At 33.3% G+C, this 13,270-nt stretch overlaps 1 protein-coding gene across 1 annotated transcript in view; it reads left to right on the top strand.

Moving 5' to 3' along the window:
* Window positions 1–7,946: 7,946 nt before the first annotated feature.
* Window positions 7,947–13,270, top strand: part of LOC131035136 (pectinesterase 31) — a 41,306-nt gene continuing 35,982 nt past the window's right edge. Inside the window, exons 1-3 of the mRNA XM_057966781.2 lie at window positions 7,947–8,251; window positions 9,327–9,431; window positions 9,521–9,598. Coding sequence (XP_057822764.2) covers window positions 7,994–8,251; window positions 9,327–9,431; window positions 9,521–9,598 — 441 coding nt within the window. The 5' untranslated portion in view covers window positions 7,947–7,993. The remainder of the gene's footprint in view (window positions 8,252–9,326; window positions 9,432–9,520; window positions 9,599–13,270) is intronic.

Here is a 13,270-nt window from a genome sequence, read left to right as displayed (position 1 = left end):
TGCTAGGGTCGTCTTCATCAACACTTGTTGCCAATTCTTTCTCTTTCTTAACAATGTTGAAGGCAAATTTTCTCTTGGATGTATCATCACTTACAGTCCTCATCTCATAAGTTGATAACGAACCAAATAATTCATCCATGGAGAAAGTTTTCAAGTCCTTAGCTTCCTCTATGGCAGAAACATTTGTGTCATATATACTTTGTTGTTAGTGATCTTAGCACCTTCTTGACTATAACTTCATCTACAACATCCTCACCTAGTCCTCTTACTGCATGCATTTATTGTTTCATCCACCCTTTGTAGATAGTCAAAAATATTGTCTTCCTCTTTCATATTTAGACCTTCAAACTGAGCTCAAAAATGCTACAATTTAGCCTCCTTTACCTTCACATCTCCTTTGTATATTTTCTGCAGCTTGTCTCATGTTTCTTTTCCAAACATACAATGCATAACTTTAACAAACTTTGTATCTGACAATCCACTAAGGATAGCATGCTTGGCTTTATCATTGTGTTCATATCCCCTTTTAGCATTAGGATTAGTTGGAGGGGTAGATAGAATAGTATAACCATTTTTAACCGACACCTAGACATTATAACCTAGGTATGACAAATATGTTTCCATTATTTTACTCTAGAAGGCATAGTTAGTGCCATCAAACATTGGTACTTTAATAGAGGAGAACTCATTTCTAACCATTGTGTTCACAAACCATAATCTACCTAAGCTAGAGAAACCTTATCTAAAAGGGAACTGAGGGCTCTGATAACAATTCAAGGAACACAAATGGACCATTTAGATGGGGGGTGAATCAGTGGTAACAAAACTTGAACTAACTAATTAATCAAAACACTTAATAACATAAATTAAGAAAATCTAAACAGATGAATTAAACACATTCACACATAAGACATACACATAACACCATATATGTATGAGGAAAACCCATGATGGAAAAAACCTTGGTGAGAAATGCTACTAGAGTCTACTTCTCTAATCAAGCCTCACAATAAAAATATTTAGATTACAATGTTTATGGGCCCACCAACCCAAAGGAACACAAAACCATAAATTTAATGGGCACCAATCCAAAGGAGAACAAACCCCTTCTTTGAGCACTCACTCAGATGATTTACAATAAAGTTAGATTACAAATACAATTTAAGTACCTTGTTACAAATGATTTTTTGAAACACACAGTTGTTTTCTACACTTAGAATTGACTCAACTATTCTTTGCCACGACTCTCTACTCTTTGGTCTCTGGTCTCTCCTCTCAATCTTTGTTTTGTGTCCTCTATCCTCCATCTTCTATCCTCTATCCTCAGTTCTCTGATCTCTACTCTCATAGTTATACTCTGAACTCTTTATTTTCTATCCTTTCTCTCTACTTCACTCTGTATGTGTCTTTCTGAGTTCTTCTCTATCTTTGATATAGACTCAACATGCACTCTCTATTCTACACACCTCTCTCTCATCCTTTTTGTTCTAATTTTCTTTTTCTTCTCTACACTCTCTTGTTTGGCACACATACACCCTCACATAGCCTCTACTATGAATATATAGAAAAAAAAAGTGTTTTGATAGCCCTTGCTATGAATTTCCCACCAAGGTCTGAATTAAACACTCTTCTTCGTGTAAACATAAATTTGATCTTCTACATCTACCCTGCAGATTAATGGTTGCCATTATTAATTACATCCCTTCCATCCTAAGATAATATTCTCTGTGTTCAAATTACTATCTTTAGTAATATCACATGCACTTAGTTGTGATTTCCTACCGATTGAAGTTTCAAATCTTCTCGAGCTACACAAAGAATATTTTGTTTGTTCTACAGCCGTAAATATTAAATGCGACCATCCTTCTTAAGTTTCCATACTCTCTGCGATCAAATTTGATTAGACTTCCAACCATCATTTTTGGTGTACGCATGCAACTATTATTTGCCAGCAATAACTCTCTTTCTTAGACAAAAATAATTTCATTTTCCCCTTTACATGCCACGTCCTCGGTGTCTTCATAGTCATTATGTTAGCCTTGTTCAACACCAATGTGGATCACATTTATGTTAAAACTTCATTTTATTGTAGTATTGCAGACATAATGGTCAGGGAATTTTCCAAGCTTGCGAGACTGCCACGTCCAGTACTTCCCACAAAACCGCAGAGAGGTTGGTTAGACGATACTCCCATTTTGTGGGGATGTGGTGACCCTTTTTCTTCTTATCGCAATATTGTAGATAAGTTGGTTGAGAGATGTTCTTGTTTTGTGGGCCTGGGCTACGCAATTATCTTAACTTTTCTTGCAACATCGTAGCTGACCTAGCAACGACAAAGTTTAGTCTTGCAGGGTTGCGGTAACCTCCCCTTCTTCTCTTGCAGTACCGCAGATGATTTGGTAGCGGTGGTATACTAGCTTGTGGGGCTGTGGTAAGTATCACTTCTTCATGTAGAACCATGTAGAACCACATATGTCAAGACAACGATGGAGTTTCAGCTTGCGGGAGTGCGGTAGACATCTCTCTTGAGTCACAGATTACCAGATTATCAAAACATTTAGCAATTAAAACTTTAATACTGAAACCCAAAACATTAATACCAGAATGCTTAAACCAAATACCAGAATAGCAGTTAAACCAATTAAACATAAACAATAATCACAAAATAAATACCATCCACATGACACCAAGATTTATACATGGAAAACACGGTAAAGGGAAAAACCACGATGGGAAGCCTACTCACAGTCAGATAATACTTTTGCAGTAAGTATGTGAATTATAATTGAGGGGCCTGCACTTGCAAGAAGGCCAACAGCCTAGAGCGCACTGCTCCTCACAAAAGGAGTCTCACTCACTACATAGAAATCCAGACTACAATCTGGAGAAGTGTTTGAACTGCAAAGATAACATATCCTATGCCTGAGTATAGTTCTGATTAAGCTCTATACCAGAGGACTAAATCCTCTTACATAAACCCAATTCGATCTCCAATGATCAACCAAATCTTCTACCTGAATAATATTACATTATTCGCACATTACATCCATATCTCATTCCTTATCATATCCCATGATTCTATACCATGATGATCTACAATGAGATCTTACATCATATATATACAAACCCTCGACCATAAACAATCAAGTCAGCCACCAGACAATAAACCAATTACATAATTATAAAACATGATGGCCTTAGACCAAACAAATAATATCCAACACATAAGACATCCTGGAAACACATCGAGAGGTCCAATACACACGTTATATTAAGCCAGTCCATAACCTAGATCGACTGGGACCCAATATAGGTCCACATGCTAAAGCAATGATCTCCATCCACCAAGTCTCGAACATGATCACCAACAACATCCTGAATCTCCGCCAGAAGCTACACCAACACCACTTATGCATATCATCAAAGATCTTCATCAAAAGCTCTGTCGGTGAAACCCTCGCTAAAATCACAAGCCAAGCTTCCAAACAAACAGGACAGCATCCAATCACCAGACCAAAACCAACTTACTGAATATAAACATGAGTATCATGAATAAGACAATTCCATAACCAAACTATACCGGAGCATATCGGATCATGCTGGATCCAAACCAACCAAAAACTACTCAACCTATCGGGACCAGAAGGGTGTCGGTAAAGCATCCAAACAACTAGTGTTGGCATCAATGACAAAACATCAATCACAACACATAATTAATTCCTCCAAATGACCAACATCTTATACATCAACTTAGTGTCTCACTTAAACATGATTAAAAAAACTTGAGCTTTTTTAACATCTTTAAATATCTTTTTGTAGAGGTTAAATATATACTTTATTTAACAGATTGTGTCAAATGATAAAATTAACATAATTTTTAAGTTTTGATGGGTAGATATTGTTAGCAATACTCGTCAATAGTTGTCATTGATGTCAAACCTGGTGATCCGGATTGCTATGGGTGTATTGTAGAGCAGTAGAAGATAGATATGTATGATGTATATTGTAGAGCAATAGAAGATAGATATGTATGATGTGTTGTAGAGAAGTGGAAGATAGGTATGTATGTTGTAGATGGTAGCATTTAGTTGTTGTTTTTGATATGTCAAAGACATGTTCATTGCTCTAGAAATATCCTTTTGTTAGTATGAGGACACTTTAATCCTGATGAGAGAGTTGGTGTTGGTTGTGGCAATCAGTTTTTCAATGCTTCAATTGTTCATGCAATGATGTAGTTTATAAATTTAGTCCTTTACATTTGGTTCTTGATAAGATATGGTAGTACAATTTGTGATATGATTGTTGTTATCAATTGAGACTATTGTATTCATGTTTTTGATGCTCTGGAAGTCATGCTCCAGATGTCGTACTCCTGAAGTATATTCGGTTATGCGGTATTAAGCAAATCTTCATGCTCCAGTTTCTTGATTTTTGATGATATGCTATTGATAATTAGTTATTCATGTCATTAACCTCATAATTTTGAGTTGGATCGTGATCATGGTGCTCTGGTAGCATGTCATTGCAAAATTTCAAGGATGTGCTTATTCCAGGTCAAACTGACCTTGAGAGATTATGTTAATGTTTAGCTTCGATGATTGTAGTTTCTGATTTGACCATTTAAAATATCATTTGGGGAAATATTGTTAAGGCTGACTTGATGAATATTCTTATTATTGTAATCATATATATGCATGATCATATTATGATTGAGATATATGAAGGAAGAGAAGTTTGGAGAAGAATGTGAGGTATACAAGGACAGTGAGGATTTGTTTGAGTCAGTTTGGAATGAAGGTATGTGAGTGAAGAGCAAGGTGGTAAGCAACAAAACAGTTGATCTTGTGCTATAGTGCTTTGGAGTAGACATATTGTGGAGTGTTTTATAGAGTTTCTTAACCGAATCCACTGCAAATATTTGGTGTGTTGTCTGAGCTTAATTGGAACTAATTGCATGCATATGTAGATGCAAATTTCTCATTTCATTTCCTTTCTTGCTAGCAGTGAGCGGTTGTAATCCAAGAAGTGAGCCCTATGACAGTGAACCTCTTTTTGTAATTCCATATAACTAGTTATATTATCTTGAGAGTTAACCCTCTCTGCACAGTTTTTCTCATTTGTGTTTTCCACGTACAAAAATCTAGTGTCTCTCTTTTGGATGTGTATGATATGCTCTTTGTTTTAATTGGTCATTTCAATTCATGCTAAAGAACATCTAAGAAAATTTTCAGATTATTATTAGAGTATGTTTTGTTTTTGGGAATACTGATTTAGTCCCCCTACCCCCTCTCAGTATCCCTGTTTGTTCAACAAATATGTGATGGGTGAATATTTGTATTTCTCACTTCTTGTATTTTAGTCTATGCATAAGCATCAATTTAGTTTTTCTATCCAAACACAGAAAGTTAGTCACATTAATTTAATCACCCTTAAATTTTTTCGATTATATTTTGTTTTCAAGATCAATCTAATACTACTATAATAAAAAAGATTATTATTACATTTTATATTCCTAATCTTTTATAAAAATTCATTCAAGACTTTTTTTATTTGAAGTTGGATGTGATAATGATGGAAATTAAACTTATAGTTAAATATATAATGAGTACAGATGAATGCAAGTGTAAAAATATTGAAAAATAGGTACCTAGAATATGTGGTAAAAATATAGGACATTTTAATGGGGATTGTGTACCTAAGAAGAGTATTAAAAATTGAAGATATAGATGTGGAAATAAAAATTAAGAGTATTATTTAAGAATATATGATTGCAAATGATATAGAATTAATTTACTAAGTGAATCCCCTAGTCATGTTTAACAACTACTCTTAGCTTGTTTGCTTAAACAAACATTACAAGATATTTTATGGCCATCTAGCATGGGAATTGTCCATAATAACATACCCCACTTCACATTTGACTTTTCCAAACTTAAACATCCCAACTACATATTATTTATCTTCATTTGACAACCTTAGACACCATCATGTCTAATTGCATCTTGAATGCTCAAAAACTATTTTTTCTGTTATATGGTACCTATTTATTTTTTATATCTATCATTTCTACGCCCAAATGATAAAACATTGATTGTGTAATTGTTTATCAAAGGAAATATAATTGTAATTAACATATAAAATAGAAAACACAACAAAACAAATAGTAATAGGCAGAAGCGCAACATTACACTATAGAATCGATTATAGTATCTACATAGTTGTACAAGCCTCTACACACAATCATATGCTACACTTGAATTACTTTAATCACCTCTACACATTTATAGGGATCTATTCCATTTTTTATTTTTTTTGTTGGGACTTGATCATAAAAATAATAATATCAAAATTCAATCTCCATAAGGCAAGCCCCTAAAGGTGAGCATATATACTACCATTCCCCAAATATCACAAGTTAAATACAAATTACAAAGCACATATTTGTAGAGAGAACACACAATTATAAAAAGGACCAATGCAATCTATAGAAATCAATGCCTTAAAAGGGATCAGATACCTTTATGTCTAATGAAGACACAACTAATGAAAAAATATGATAGAGAGAAAATGGATCATATACCAATTTCTAAACTATAACAAACCAACACCAACCTTCACAAACAACTAAACCATTATAAGTCGTATTGTATTTTCTATTCTACAAGTAATCAATTTCCTATTTTAAAATCTAAAAAACATATTTCATTTTTTATTATATTTGACAATTATGTTTCAATTGTAAATCAAAGGGTAAAGTAAATGGACCCTTGGTCAACCAATGAAGTTTAATATTTTCGAATGAACCCCTTAGGGATCAAGTCTTGTTACTTTTGCAAGATCCTAATATCATAAGGGATGAAGTTTAAATCATACCTCAGAAGCACTGGGCAAGGCATAATAGTGTTCAAGTATTGAATTGTAATTAGGACTATAAAAAATCTCAAAAGCTTATGTTTCTTTCTCGTATAGAGACTGAGATTTAATCTATAAATGTATGAATGTACATTGGGTTGTTAAGCCTCCACTTTCCAAGCATGATTGATCTCTGTAAAGAATATTTTGCAAATGCATGGAAATTTCAAGAAGGAAAGACAAAATGTATGAGTGATGCATGAAATTTGTTAGCAATTAGTACTTGTATAATTTGTCTTGTTATCTATACATAAAAAAAGGTTAAGTTCAAAACTAATTAATTATTTTAAGAAAAGCTAAGGTTTGAGTTAAGGTTCATTTAGGTTTCAATTCGAGTTAAGTTAAATAACAAAAACAAAATAAATTATGCATATCAATAATGATATCTCCCAATGTCTTCTACATAGATTTTTTTGAATATAGGTATGCTAGTTTACAATTATGTGTTGATTCTTAAAAAAAGGGTAAAGCCAATCGACGCTTAGTCTATTAGAGAAGTTGAATGGTTTTGAATGAACCTATTAGGGATCAAGTCTTGTTAAGTGCAAAGCCCTAAAATCATAAAAGATGAAATTAGGATCATACCTTGACGAAAATAGATACCCTTCAAACCTTCACTCTATACTAAAAACTTTTTAAACGTAAGACTTATATTCCCATATCAAATAACCAAACAATCTTATAAATGATTTAAGAGTAAAGAAATTTGAACTCCTATATTCTCCCCTTTCAATAAAAGCATCGATAAGCTTGAGGAAGTTGAATCTTATTTGCATGCGTCCACTAGCTTGGAGAACTTTTCTTAAGTCGACATCTTTATCCACTATCCATCTATTCATAGATGGATTGAACACAAGTGCGAATAATGTTATCATCACAACAGTCGGATCTATGTTGTAGTGCTTCATCGCATTTGTTCTAAACTAAAGTAGACCACACATAAACAAATGCCCGCATCTCTCTAATCTTTCAACACTTTCAGTCCCCTCCCCACAATATATTCCTATTTATAGACGTGTTTGAAACATTATAGTAACTAATCTGTGAGCAGTAAAATTGAAATTTGTTAGAGCATAGTGAGATGGCTCAGCCTGTGATAGAGAAGAATGTGGTGAGAGTTGGTAGAGATGGTAGTGGTCAGTATAAAGGCGTGCAAGAAGCCATTGATGCTGTTCCTCTTCACAACACAAAGCGTGTGGTGATTGAGATAATGCCCGGAGTTTATGAGCAGCCTCTTTATATTCCCAAAACGAAAAATTTCATTACACTGCTAGGATTTTGCCCAGAAAAAACCATATTCACTTGGAACAACTGTGCTACTCGAATCACCCATCCTCAGGTTTTCACTTGAATTTTAATCATGTGGACAGACTTCATTAATGAATTAAAAGTTATAACATTGGGCATTAGATTTGTTTTGTATTAATATTTTTTTAAGTTTTTTTATTATTTTGATAGGATTATAGAGTGATCTAAAATATTCTTGCAAAATAATTTTGTGATAATAACAATAATTGTTGATTAATGATAATAAAAGAAGATAATATAAATTTTTAATTTAGTCTTATCTTTTAGAATAACAATTATTTTTCCTTCTTAGAAAATTTCTAATTTCTTTTATGGAATTAAAGAGACCACGTGGGAATGTTCCTAATTTTTTTAATGGAATTAAGAGATTATTTCTATGTTGGGTGTTGATTGTAATATAGAAATAGTCTATATATCTTTGTTGTCTTCAAGGCAATGTAGTAATATGAATTGTAGATTGAAGAACAATTGATGTGGATTGTAGATTGCAAGGACAATTGATGTGGATTGTAGATTGTAACAGCAATTGTTAGGATGAGTCATGAATTGCAAATTCAGATTGTACTAGTGATATAGTGGTAGTTATGGAGTTTGTAGTTGTTTTCTCCTAGCAATAAGAACACTGATATCTTGCCCTGTAGATGTTTCCTTGGCGTTTTGTCAAGGTTTTACCATGCAAATCATCGTCTTAAATGTGCTATTCTATTATCCCATTTAATTTTCTTTATTATGCACCTAATTTGTGCTGCAATATTTAAGTTTTTGTATTTAGGCTTCTGTTTCCACAACAGTATCATAGTATGTGATAAAAAACATTGATGCAAAACAAATCTTACACAGTTTTCTATTATTCTAGTGATGTTTCATAGAGTGTGATTTACAATGTTATCTTGTAAAACAAATCTTTTGTGATTAAAACGTTATCTTGTAAAACAATTCTTACTCAGTTTTTTATTATTCTAATGATGAATCATAGAATATAATTAGATCTTACACCTTTTTTCCATTAATATGAGAGAAAATAAAATATTATGTAATTGAATTAAAAATGATATGGGCTATTTACTAATGAATTCTTAGATTATGTTATGTACTGGAATATGCAGGATGAGAAAATTATTGGGACTGGAACATTTGGCTGTGGAAGTGTAATAGTGGAGGGGACGGATTTCATTGCCCAAGGAGTTACATTCGAAAATTCTGCACCACAGGTATAGGAAAAAAACTAAATTTAATTTTCTTCTGTCAGTGAAAAATACTTTACGTGGCGACGTTATGAATTGGAGTTGATTTATTGCAGGGATCAGGGCAAGCTGTGGCCATCAGGGTTTCGGCTGATAGATGTGCTTTCTATAATTGCAGATTTCTGGGTTGGCAGGTGATGATTTCCATTTTGTTAAAAAATGTTGTATTAACCTATTTTGCACTTCTTCCAGATTTACTTTTAAAGGTTCCAACTTAATAATATATGTTAATCATTTATTAAAGAATTAAGATAAAGTTTATATAATGTAGGTTCATATATTTCAATGATATATCTTATTAAAAAAAAATTTGATAAAGTTAATATTTAATTTATTAAATATCTAGAATTTAAAAAAAAATTATTTTATTATTAGAAAGGAGAAAATACAACTCTTAAAGTTAGTTTTGGTCAATCTAATAAGTTGTACGTATATATATTATATCTTTTAAAACAAAATAATGATTGAGAAAATGGAGTTGAATAGATAATTAATATATATTTTATTACTTTTAGAAATAAGGAGGATCGACTATTTAGTTCTCTAATTGGAGAGTGAGTGTTAATGAATAAAATGTTCTAGAACATGTGCACTTCAAGATTTGGAAATAATCTTGAAAATTGAATATACAAAAATTAGAATTAAAATAGTATTCTCTACTCTATTTTGAATCTTTAACTTCTACCCTTTGTGTAATCCAAAAGGTAGACCATATAAATTCTCACACTAAAAAGGGATTAGTTGATGTGTTAGTTTGAAATTTGCAAGATCCCATTATTCCTAACATGTTAAACTATGTAAGGAGGTCAAATTAATTACTTTGACTAAATAGTTTAAGATGATCAACAAGCATTTAGAAATCAAATTCACTACTCATTTCAAGCACCAAATCCAAATGTGTTGCTATTTCTTTTATCTTCTAAGAAGACTTAGTTAAAAGATTGGAAATTTGTTGTAGAATAGTATGTTGATTATCATCTTTTTACTTGTTTATTTTGGAATCTTTCATTTGCTTTCCATCTAGACAATCCTTTCTTCTTGCAGAATTGTTTTATTAGACTATATACAACACACAATATGAAGAAGTATTGGCATGATTTTTGTTGTGCAAAATTTCTATTGTAAGCTTCTTTTCTATAATTATATCATTTTGTATCAAAGTTGTTTGATCGTAGCCTTGAATCAAGCTTTCTGAAAGGTTTTAGTTAATTTTACCAAATTAATTTTCTTTTGTTACCATCTAGATCTAACCTATAATTTAGAAACTTCTATGGTTATTATCTCTAGGTCTTCATTTGTAGCCTATAGTTCTATTCTACTTGAGAAATTCCATCTATTACGCTCACTAGATCTTCATTGGTTTTCAAGTATCACACTAAAAAAAACTATATCTCATTCTTTATGCATTTAAAGTGGGTTTGGGAGTTTTATTGATTTTTAAACACCTCTTTAATCAACTTTACACATCTACCTTATTAGCATTTTTTTTTTAATATCATTAAAATTGGAGTTGTGTATCTAATATTACACCTACAAAAGGTATTCAACTTCAAGACCCTCAATTAAAAAAACTATCTACTTGTCATTTTGAGATGGCTTCTAAGAGGGATACAAAGTGAGAAGAGACTTAAATTCAGTAATTGATAGATTTGAGTAATCCCCAACAAACTTTGTAAATTCAAGAAGAGATCTAACATTGTGTGAATGCAAGATTTGGTTGCAACCTTTTAAATGGGTTCCAATGTACATAAGTTAATCTACATGTTTCTCAAGGCCCTAGTTTCCATTCCAAAGTTTGATGGCACCATTGAATATTAGAAGATAGACTTTTGGATATATAACCTAGAGTCATATTCAAGGAATTTAATTAATCTTTCCAACCATTAAAAGATCTAGGTGGCTAAGATCCATGTGTTAGAGTTGGCCCTAGACTATTGAAAAAAATATCAAATTATGCTTGTAACAAGAGATAGGGAGAGCAATCAATGGAAACAATTCCAAGGGGCATGTGTAATTTTTTTTTTAATTAAATTAAGTGGGGAAGGGCCCCAAACCATTACAAATCTAACAAAGTACATACGAGACCCAACAAGAACAATAGAGTTACACCAGGTAGTAACAACAAAACAACATCGTTAAAACAAAATAAAAAACCTTACGAGAAGTTTGAATAGAGGCCAAGAGGTGGGCCCAAAGGAGTGCATTGAGAACTATGGGTCAAAAGGAAGTGATCCCTTTTCTTGCGATGCACAACCATCCATGAAGAGTCCTTATTAAGTGAGTCAAGTAGAACAATGTTAGTTGAACCCTTTGAAGCCAAGACCATGTCCGAAAGCCAAGCTACCAAACTCATAATAAGAACTTGGCAATTTGGGGAGAGAGAATACAAGACCAATGAAGGAATAAGCTTTGTACTCAAGAGAGCTCACAAAGGAGTCTGTAGAACATTAATCAAGAAAGCAAAATTCGTTGGGGAAATTGAGGCTCCCTAGGTGGGGGCCACAAGGGAAGACTAACCACAAGCTGTAGAGGTGGGGATAGTCATTGGGGAAGGGGGAGTTGAATTTGTCGAAGAGTTCAAAATAAAGTCTAGAAAAAAAAATGTAAGACGACACCTCTCAAAATCATTCCACCAAGTGGGCAATGAGCGAGGACAAGGCACATGTGAGTAGGACAAGACAAGATGCCTAATAGAAAAGAAGTGCCTACAACAAAATGAGAGACCTTCATAATCCACATACTTCTTCTATTGAAGTTCACCAACCTTGAGATAAATCTCAGCAGAAAGTGGCTTGGAGAGGTCCAAGTCCACTAAGATTTGCACAAAGGAGGTATACGAGAAGAGAATGGTGTTGGGATCAACTTTAATAAAGTGGTTAAGAATTTTTCCAATGCATACAAAGGCAACTTGGCACCAAAAGTGAAGAGGGCGTTGTGGAAGCTTGACCCTCATAGGGGACACTTCAATAGGGTCTGTAAGGGGATTGAAATATGGGGTCCAAGGGCAGAGAGATAAGGGATGGGAGTCCCAAATCTAGGGGCCCTAAAATAGAATAACTTCTTTATCCTCAGTGTAATTGAAACAAGCAACAAAAAACCCCAACACAAGGGTATATTTCCATCTTACTAGATGTCGAAGGGTTCCAGCACGGGTTCAAATCCAAGAGTGAAGTGCTAGAAGAGTTGACTAGAGATAGTTGAAATAACCAATAAGAGTGTATTTCTCAAAGTATGCAATCCAAGACCATAGAAGCACAAGGAAGGTATTTAAACATAGGAGTCAAAGAGTCACTAGGGGGTTTCTTGAGCTAATTTGCAAAGGAACTCTTAAATGGGGAGTTTACTAAAGCATCCACCACACAGGTGTCTGATTGGGTGCTCTATAGGGAAGGCATATAAAAAATGTCCATAATAAGTTTGTAGACCGGGGAACCTTTCGCAAGAGAGCCATTAGCATGGGAGATGTTGCAACTTGCAATGGATGGGATAGTGAAGTTTGAAATTTGGGAGTTGGAGGCCATGCGTGGGAGGACTGTAAAATTATTATGTTGAAAAAATATGTATAGAATATGTTAGATCAATGGATGCAACTCAATTAAGTTATAAGTCAATCAATTTAATAATATATAAATATCTTTAGCAAGCTCCATGTCAAGTTCAATATTTCTGATGTGGAAGTGAGAGTCATTGGGTGAACTCACAATACTGGTTCCCACTTTTTGACCAACTTTGACACTTAGATGAACATTTTGCAAAAAACCTTCACTTTCCAACACCTATAACTTTTAAATCGTTAAGAATTTGAA

Source organism: Cryptomeria japonica, chromosome 5, assembly GCF_030272615.1.
Source record: "Cryptomeria japonica chromosome 5, Sugi_1.0, whole genome shotgun sequence".
Classification (NCBI taxonomy): domain Eukaryota; kingdom Viridiplantae; phylum Streptophyta; class Pinopsida; order Cupressales; family Cupressaceae; genus Cryptomeria; species Cryptomeria japonica.
The sequence above is the reverse complement of the archived record's forward strand: the minus strand, read 5'-3'. Positions and strand labels throughout refer to the sequence as shown.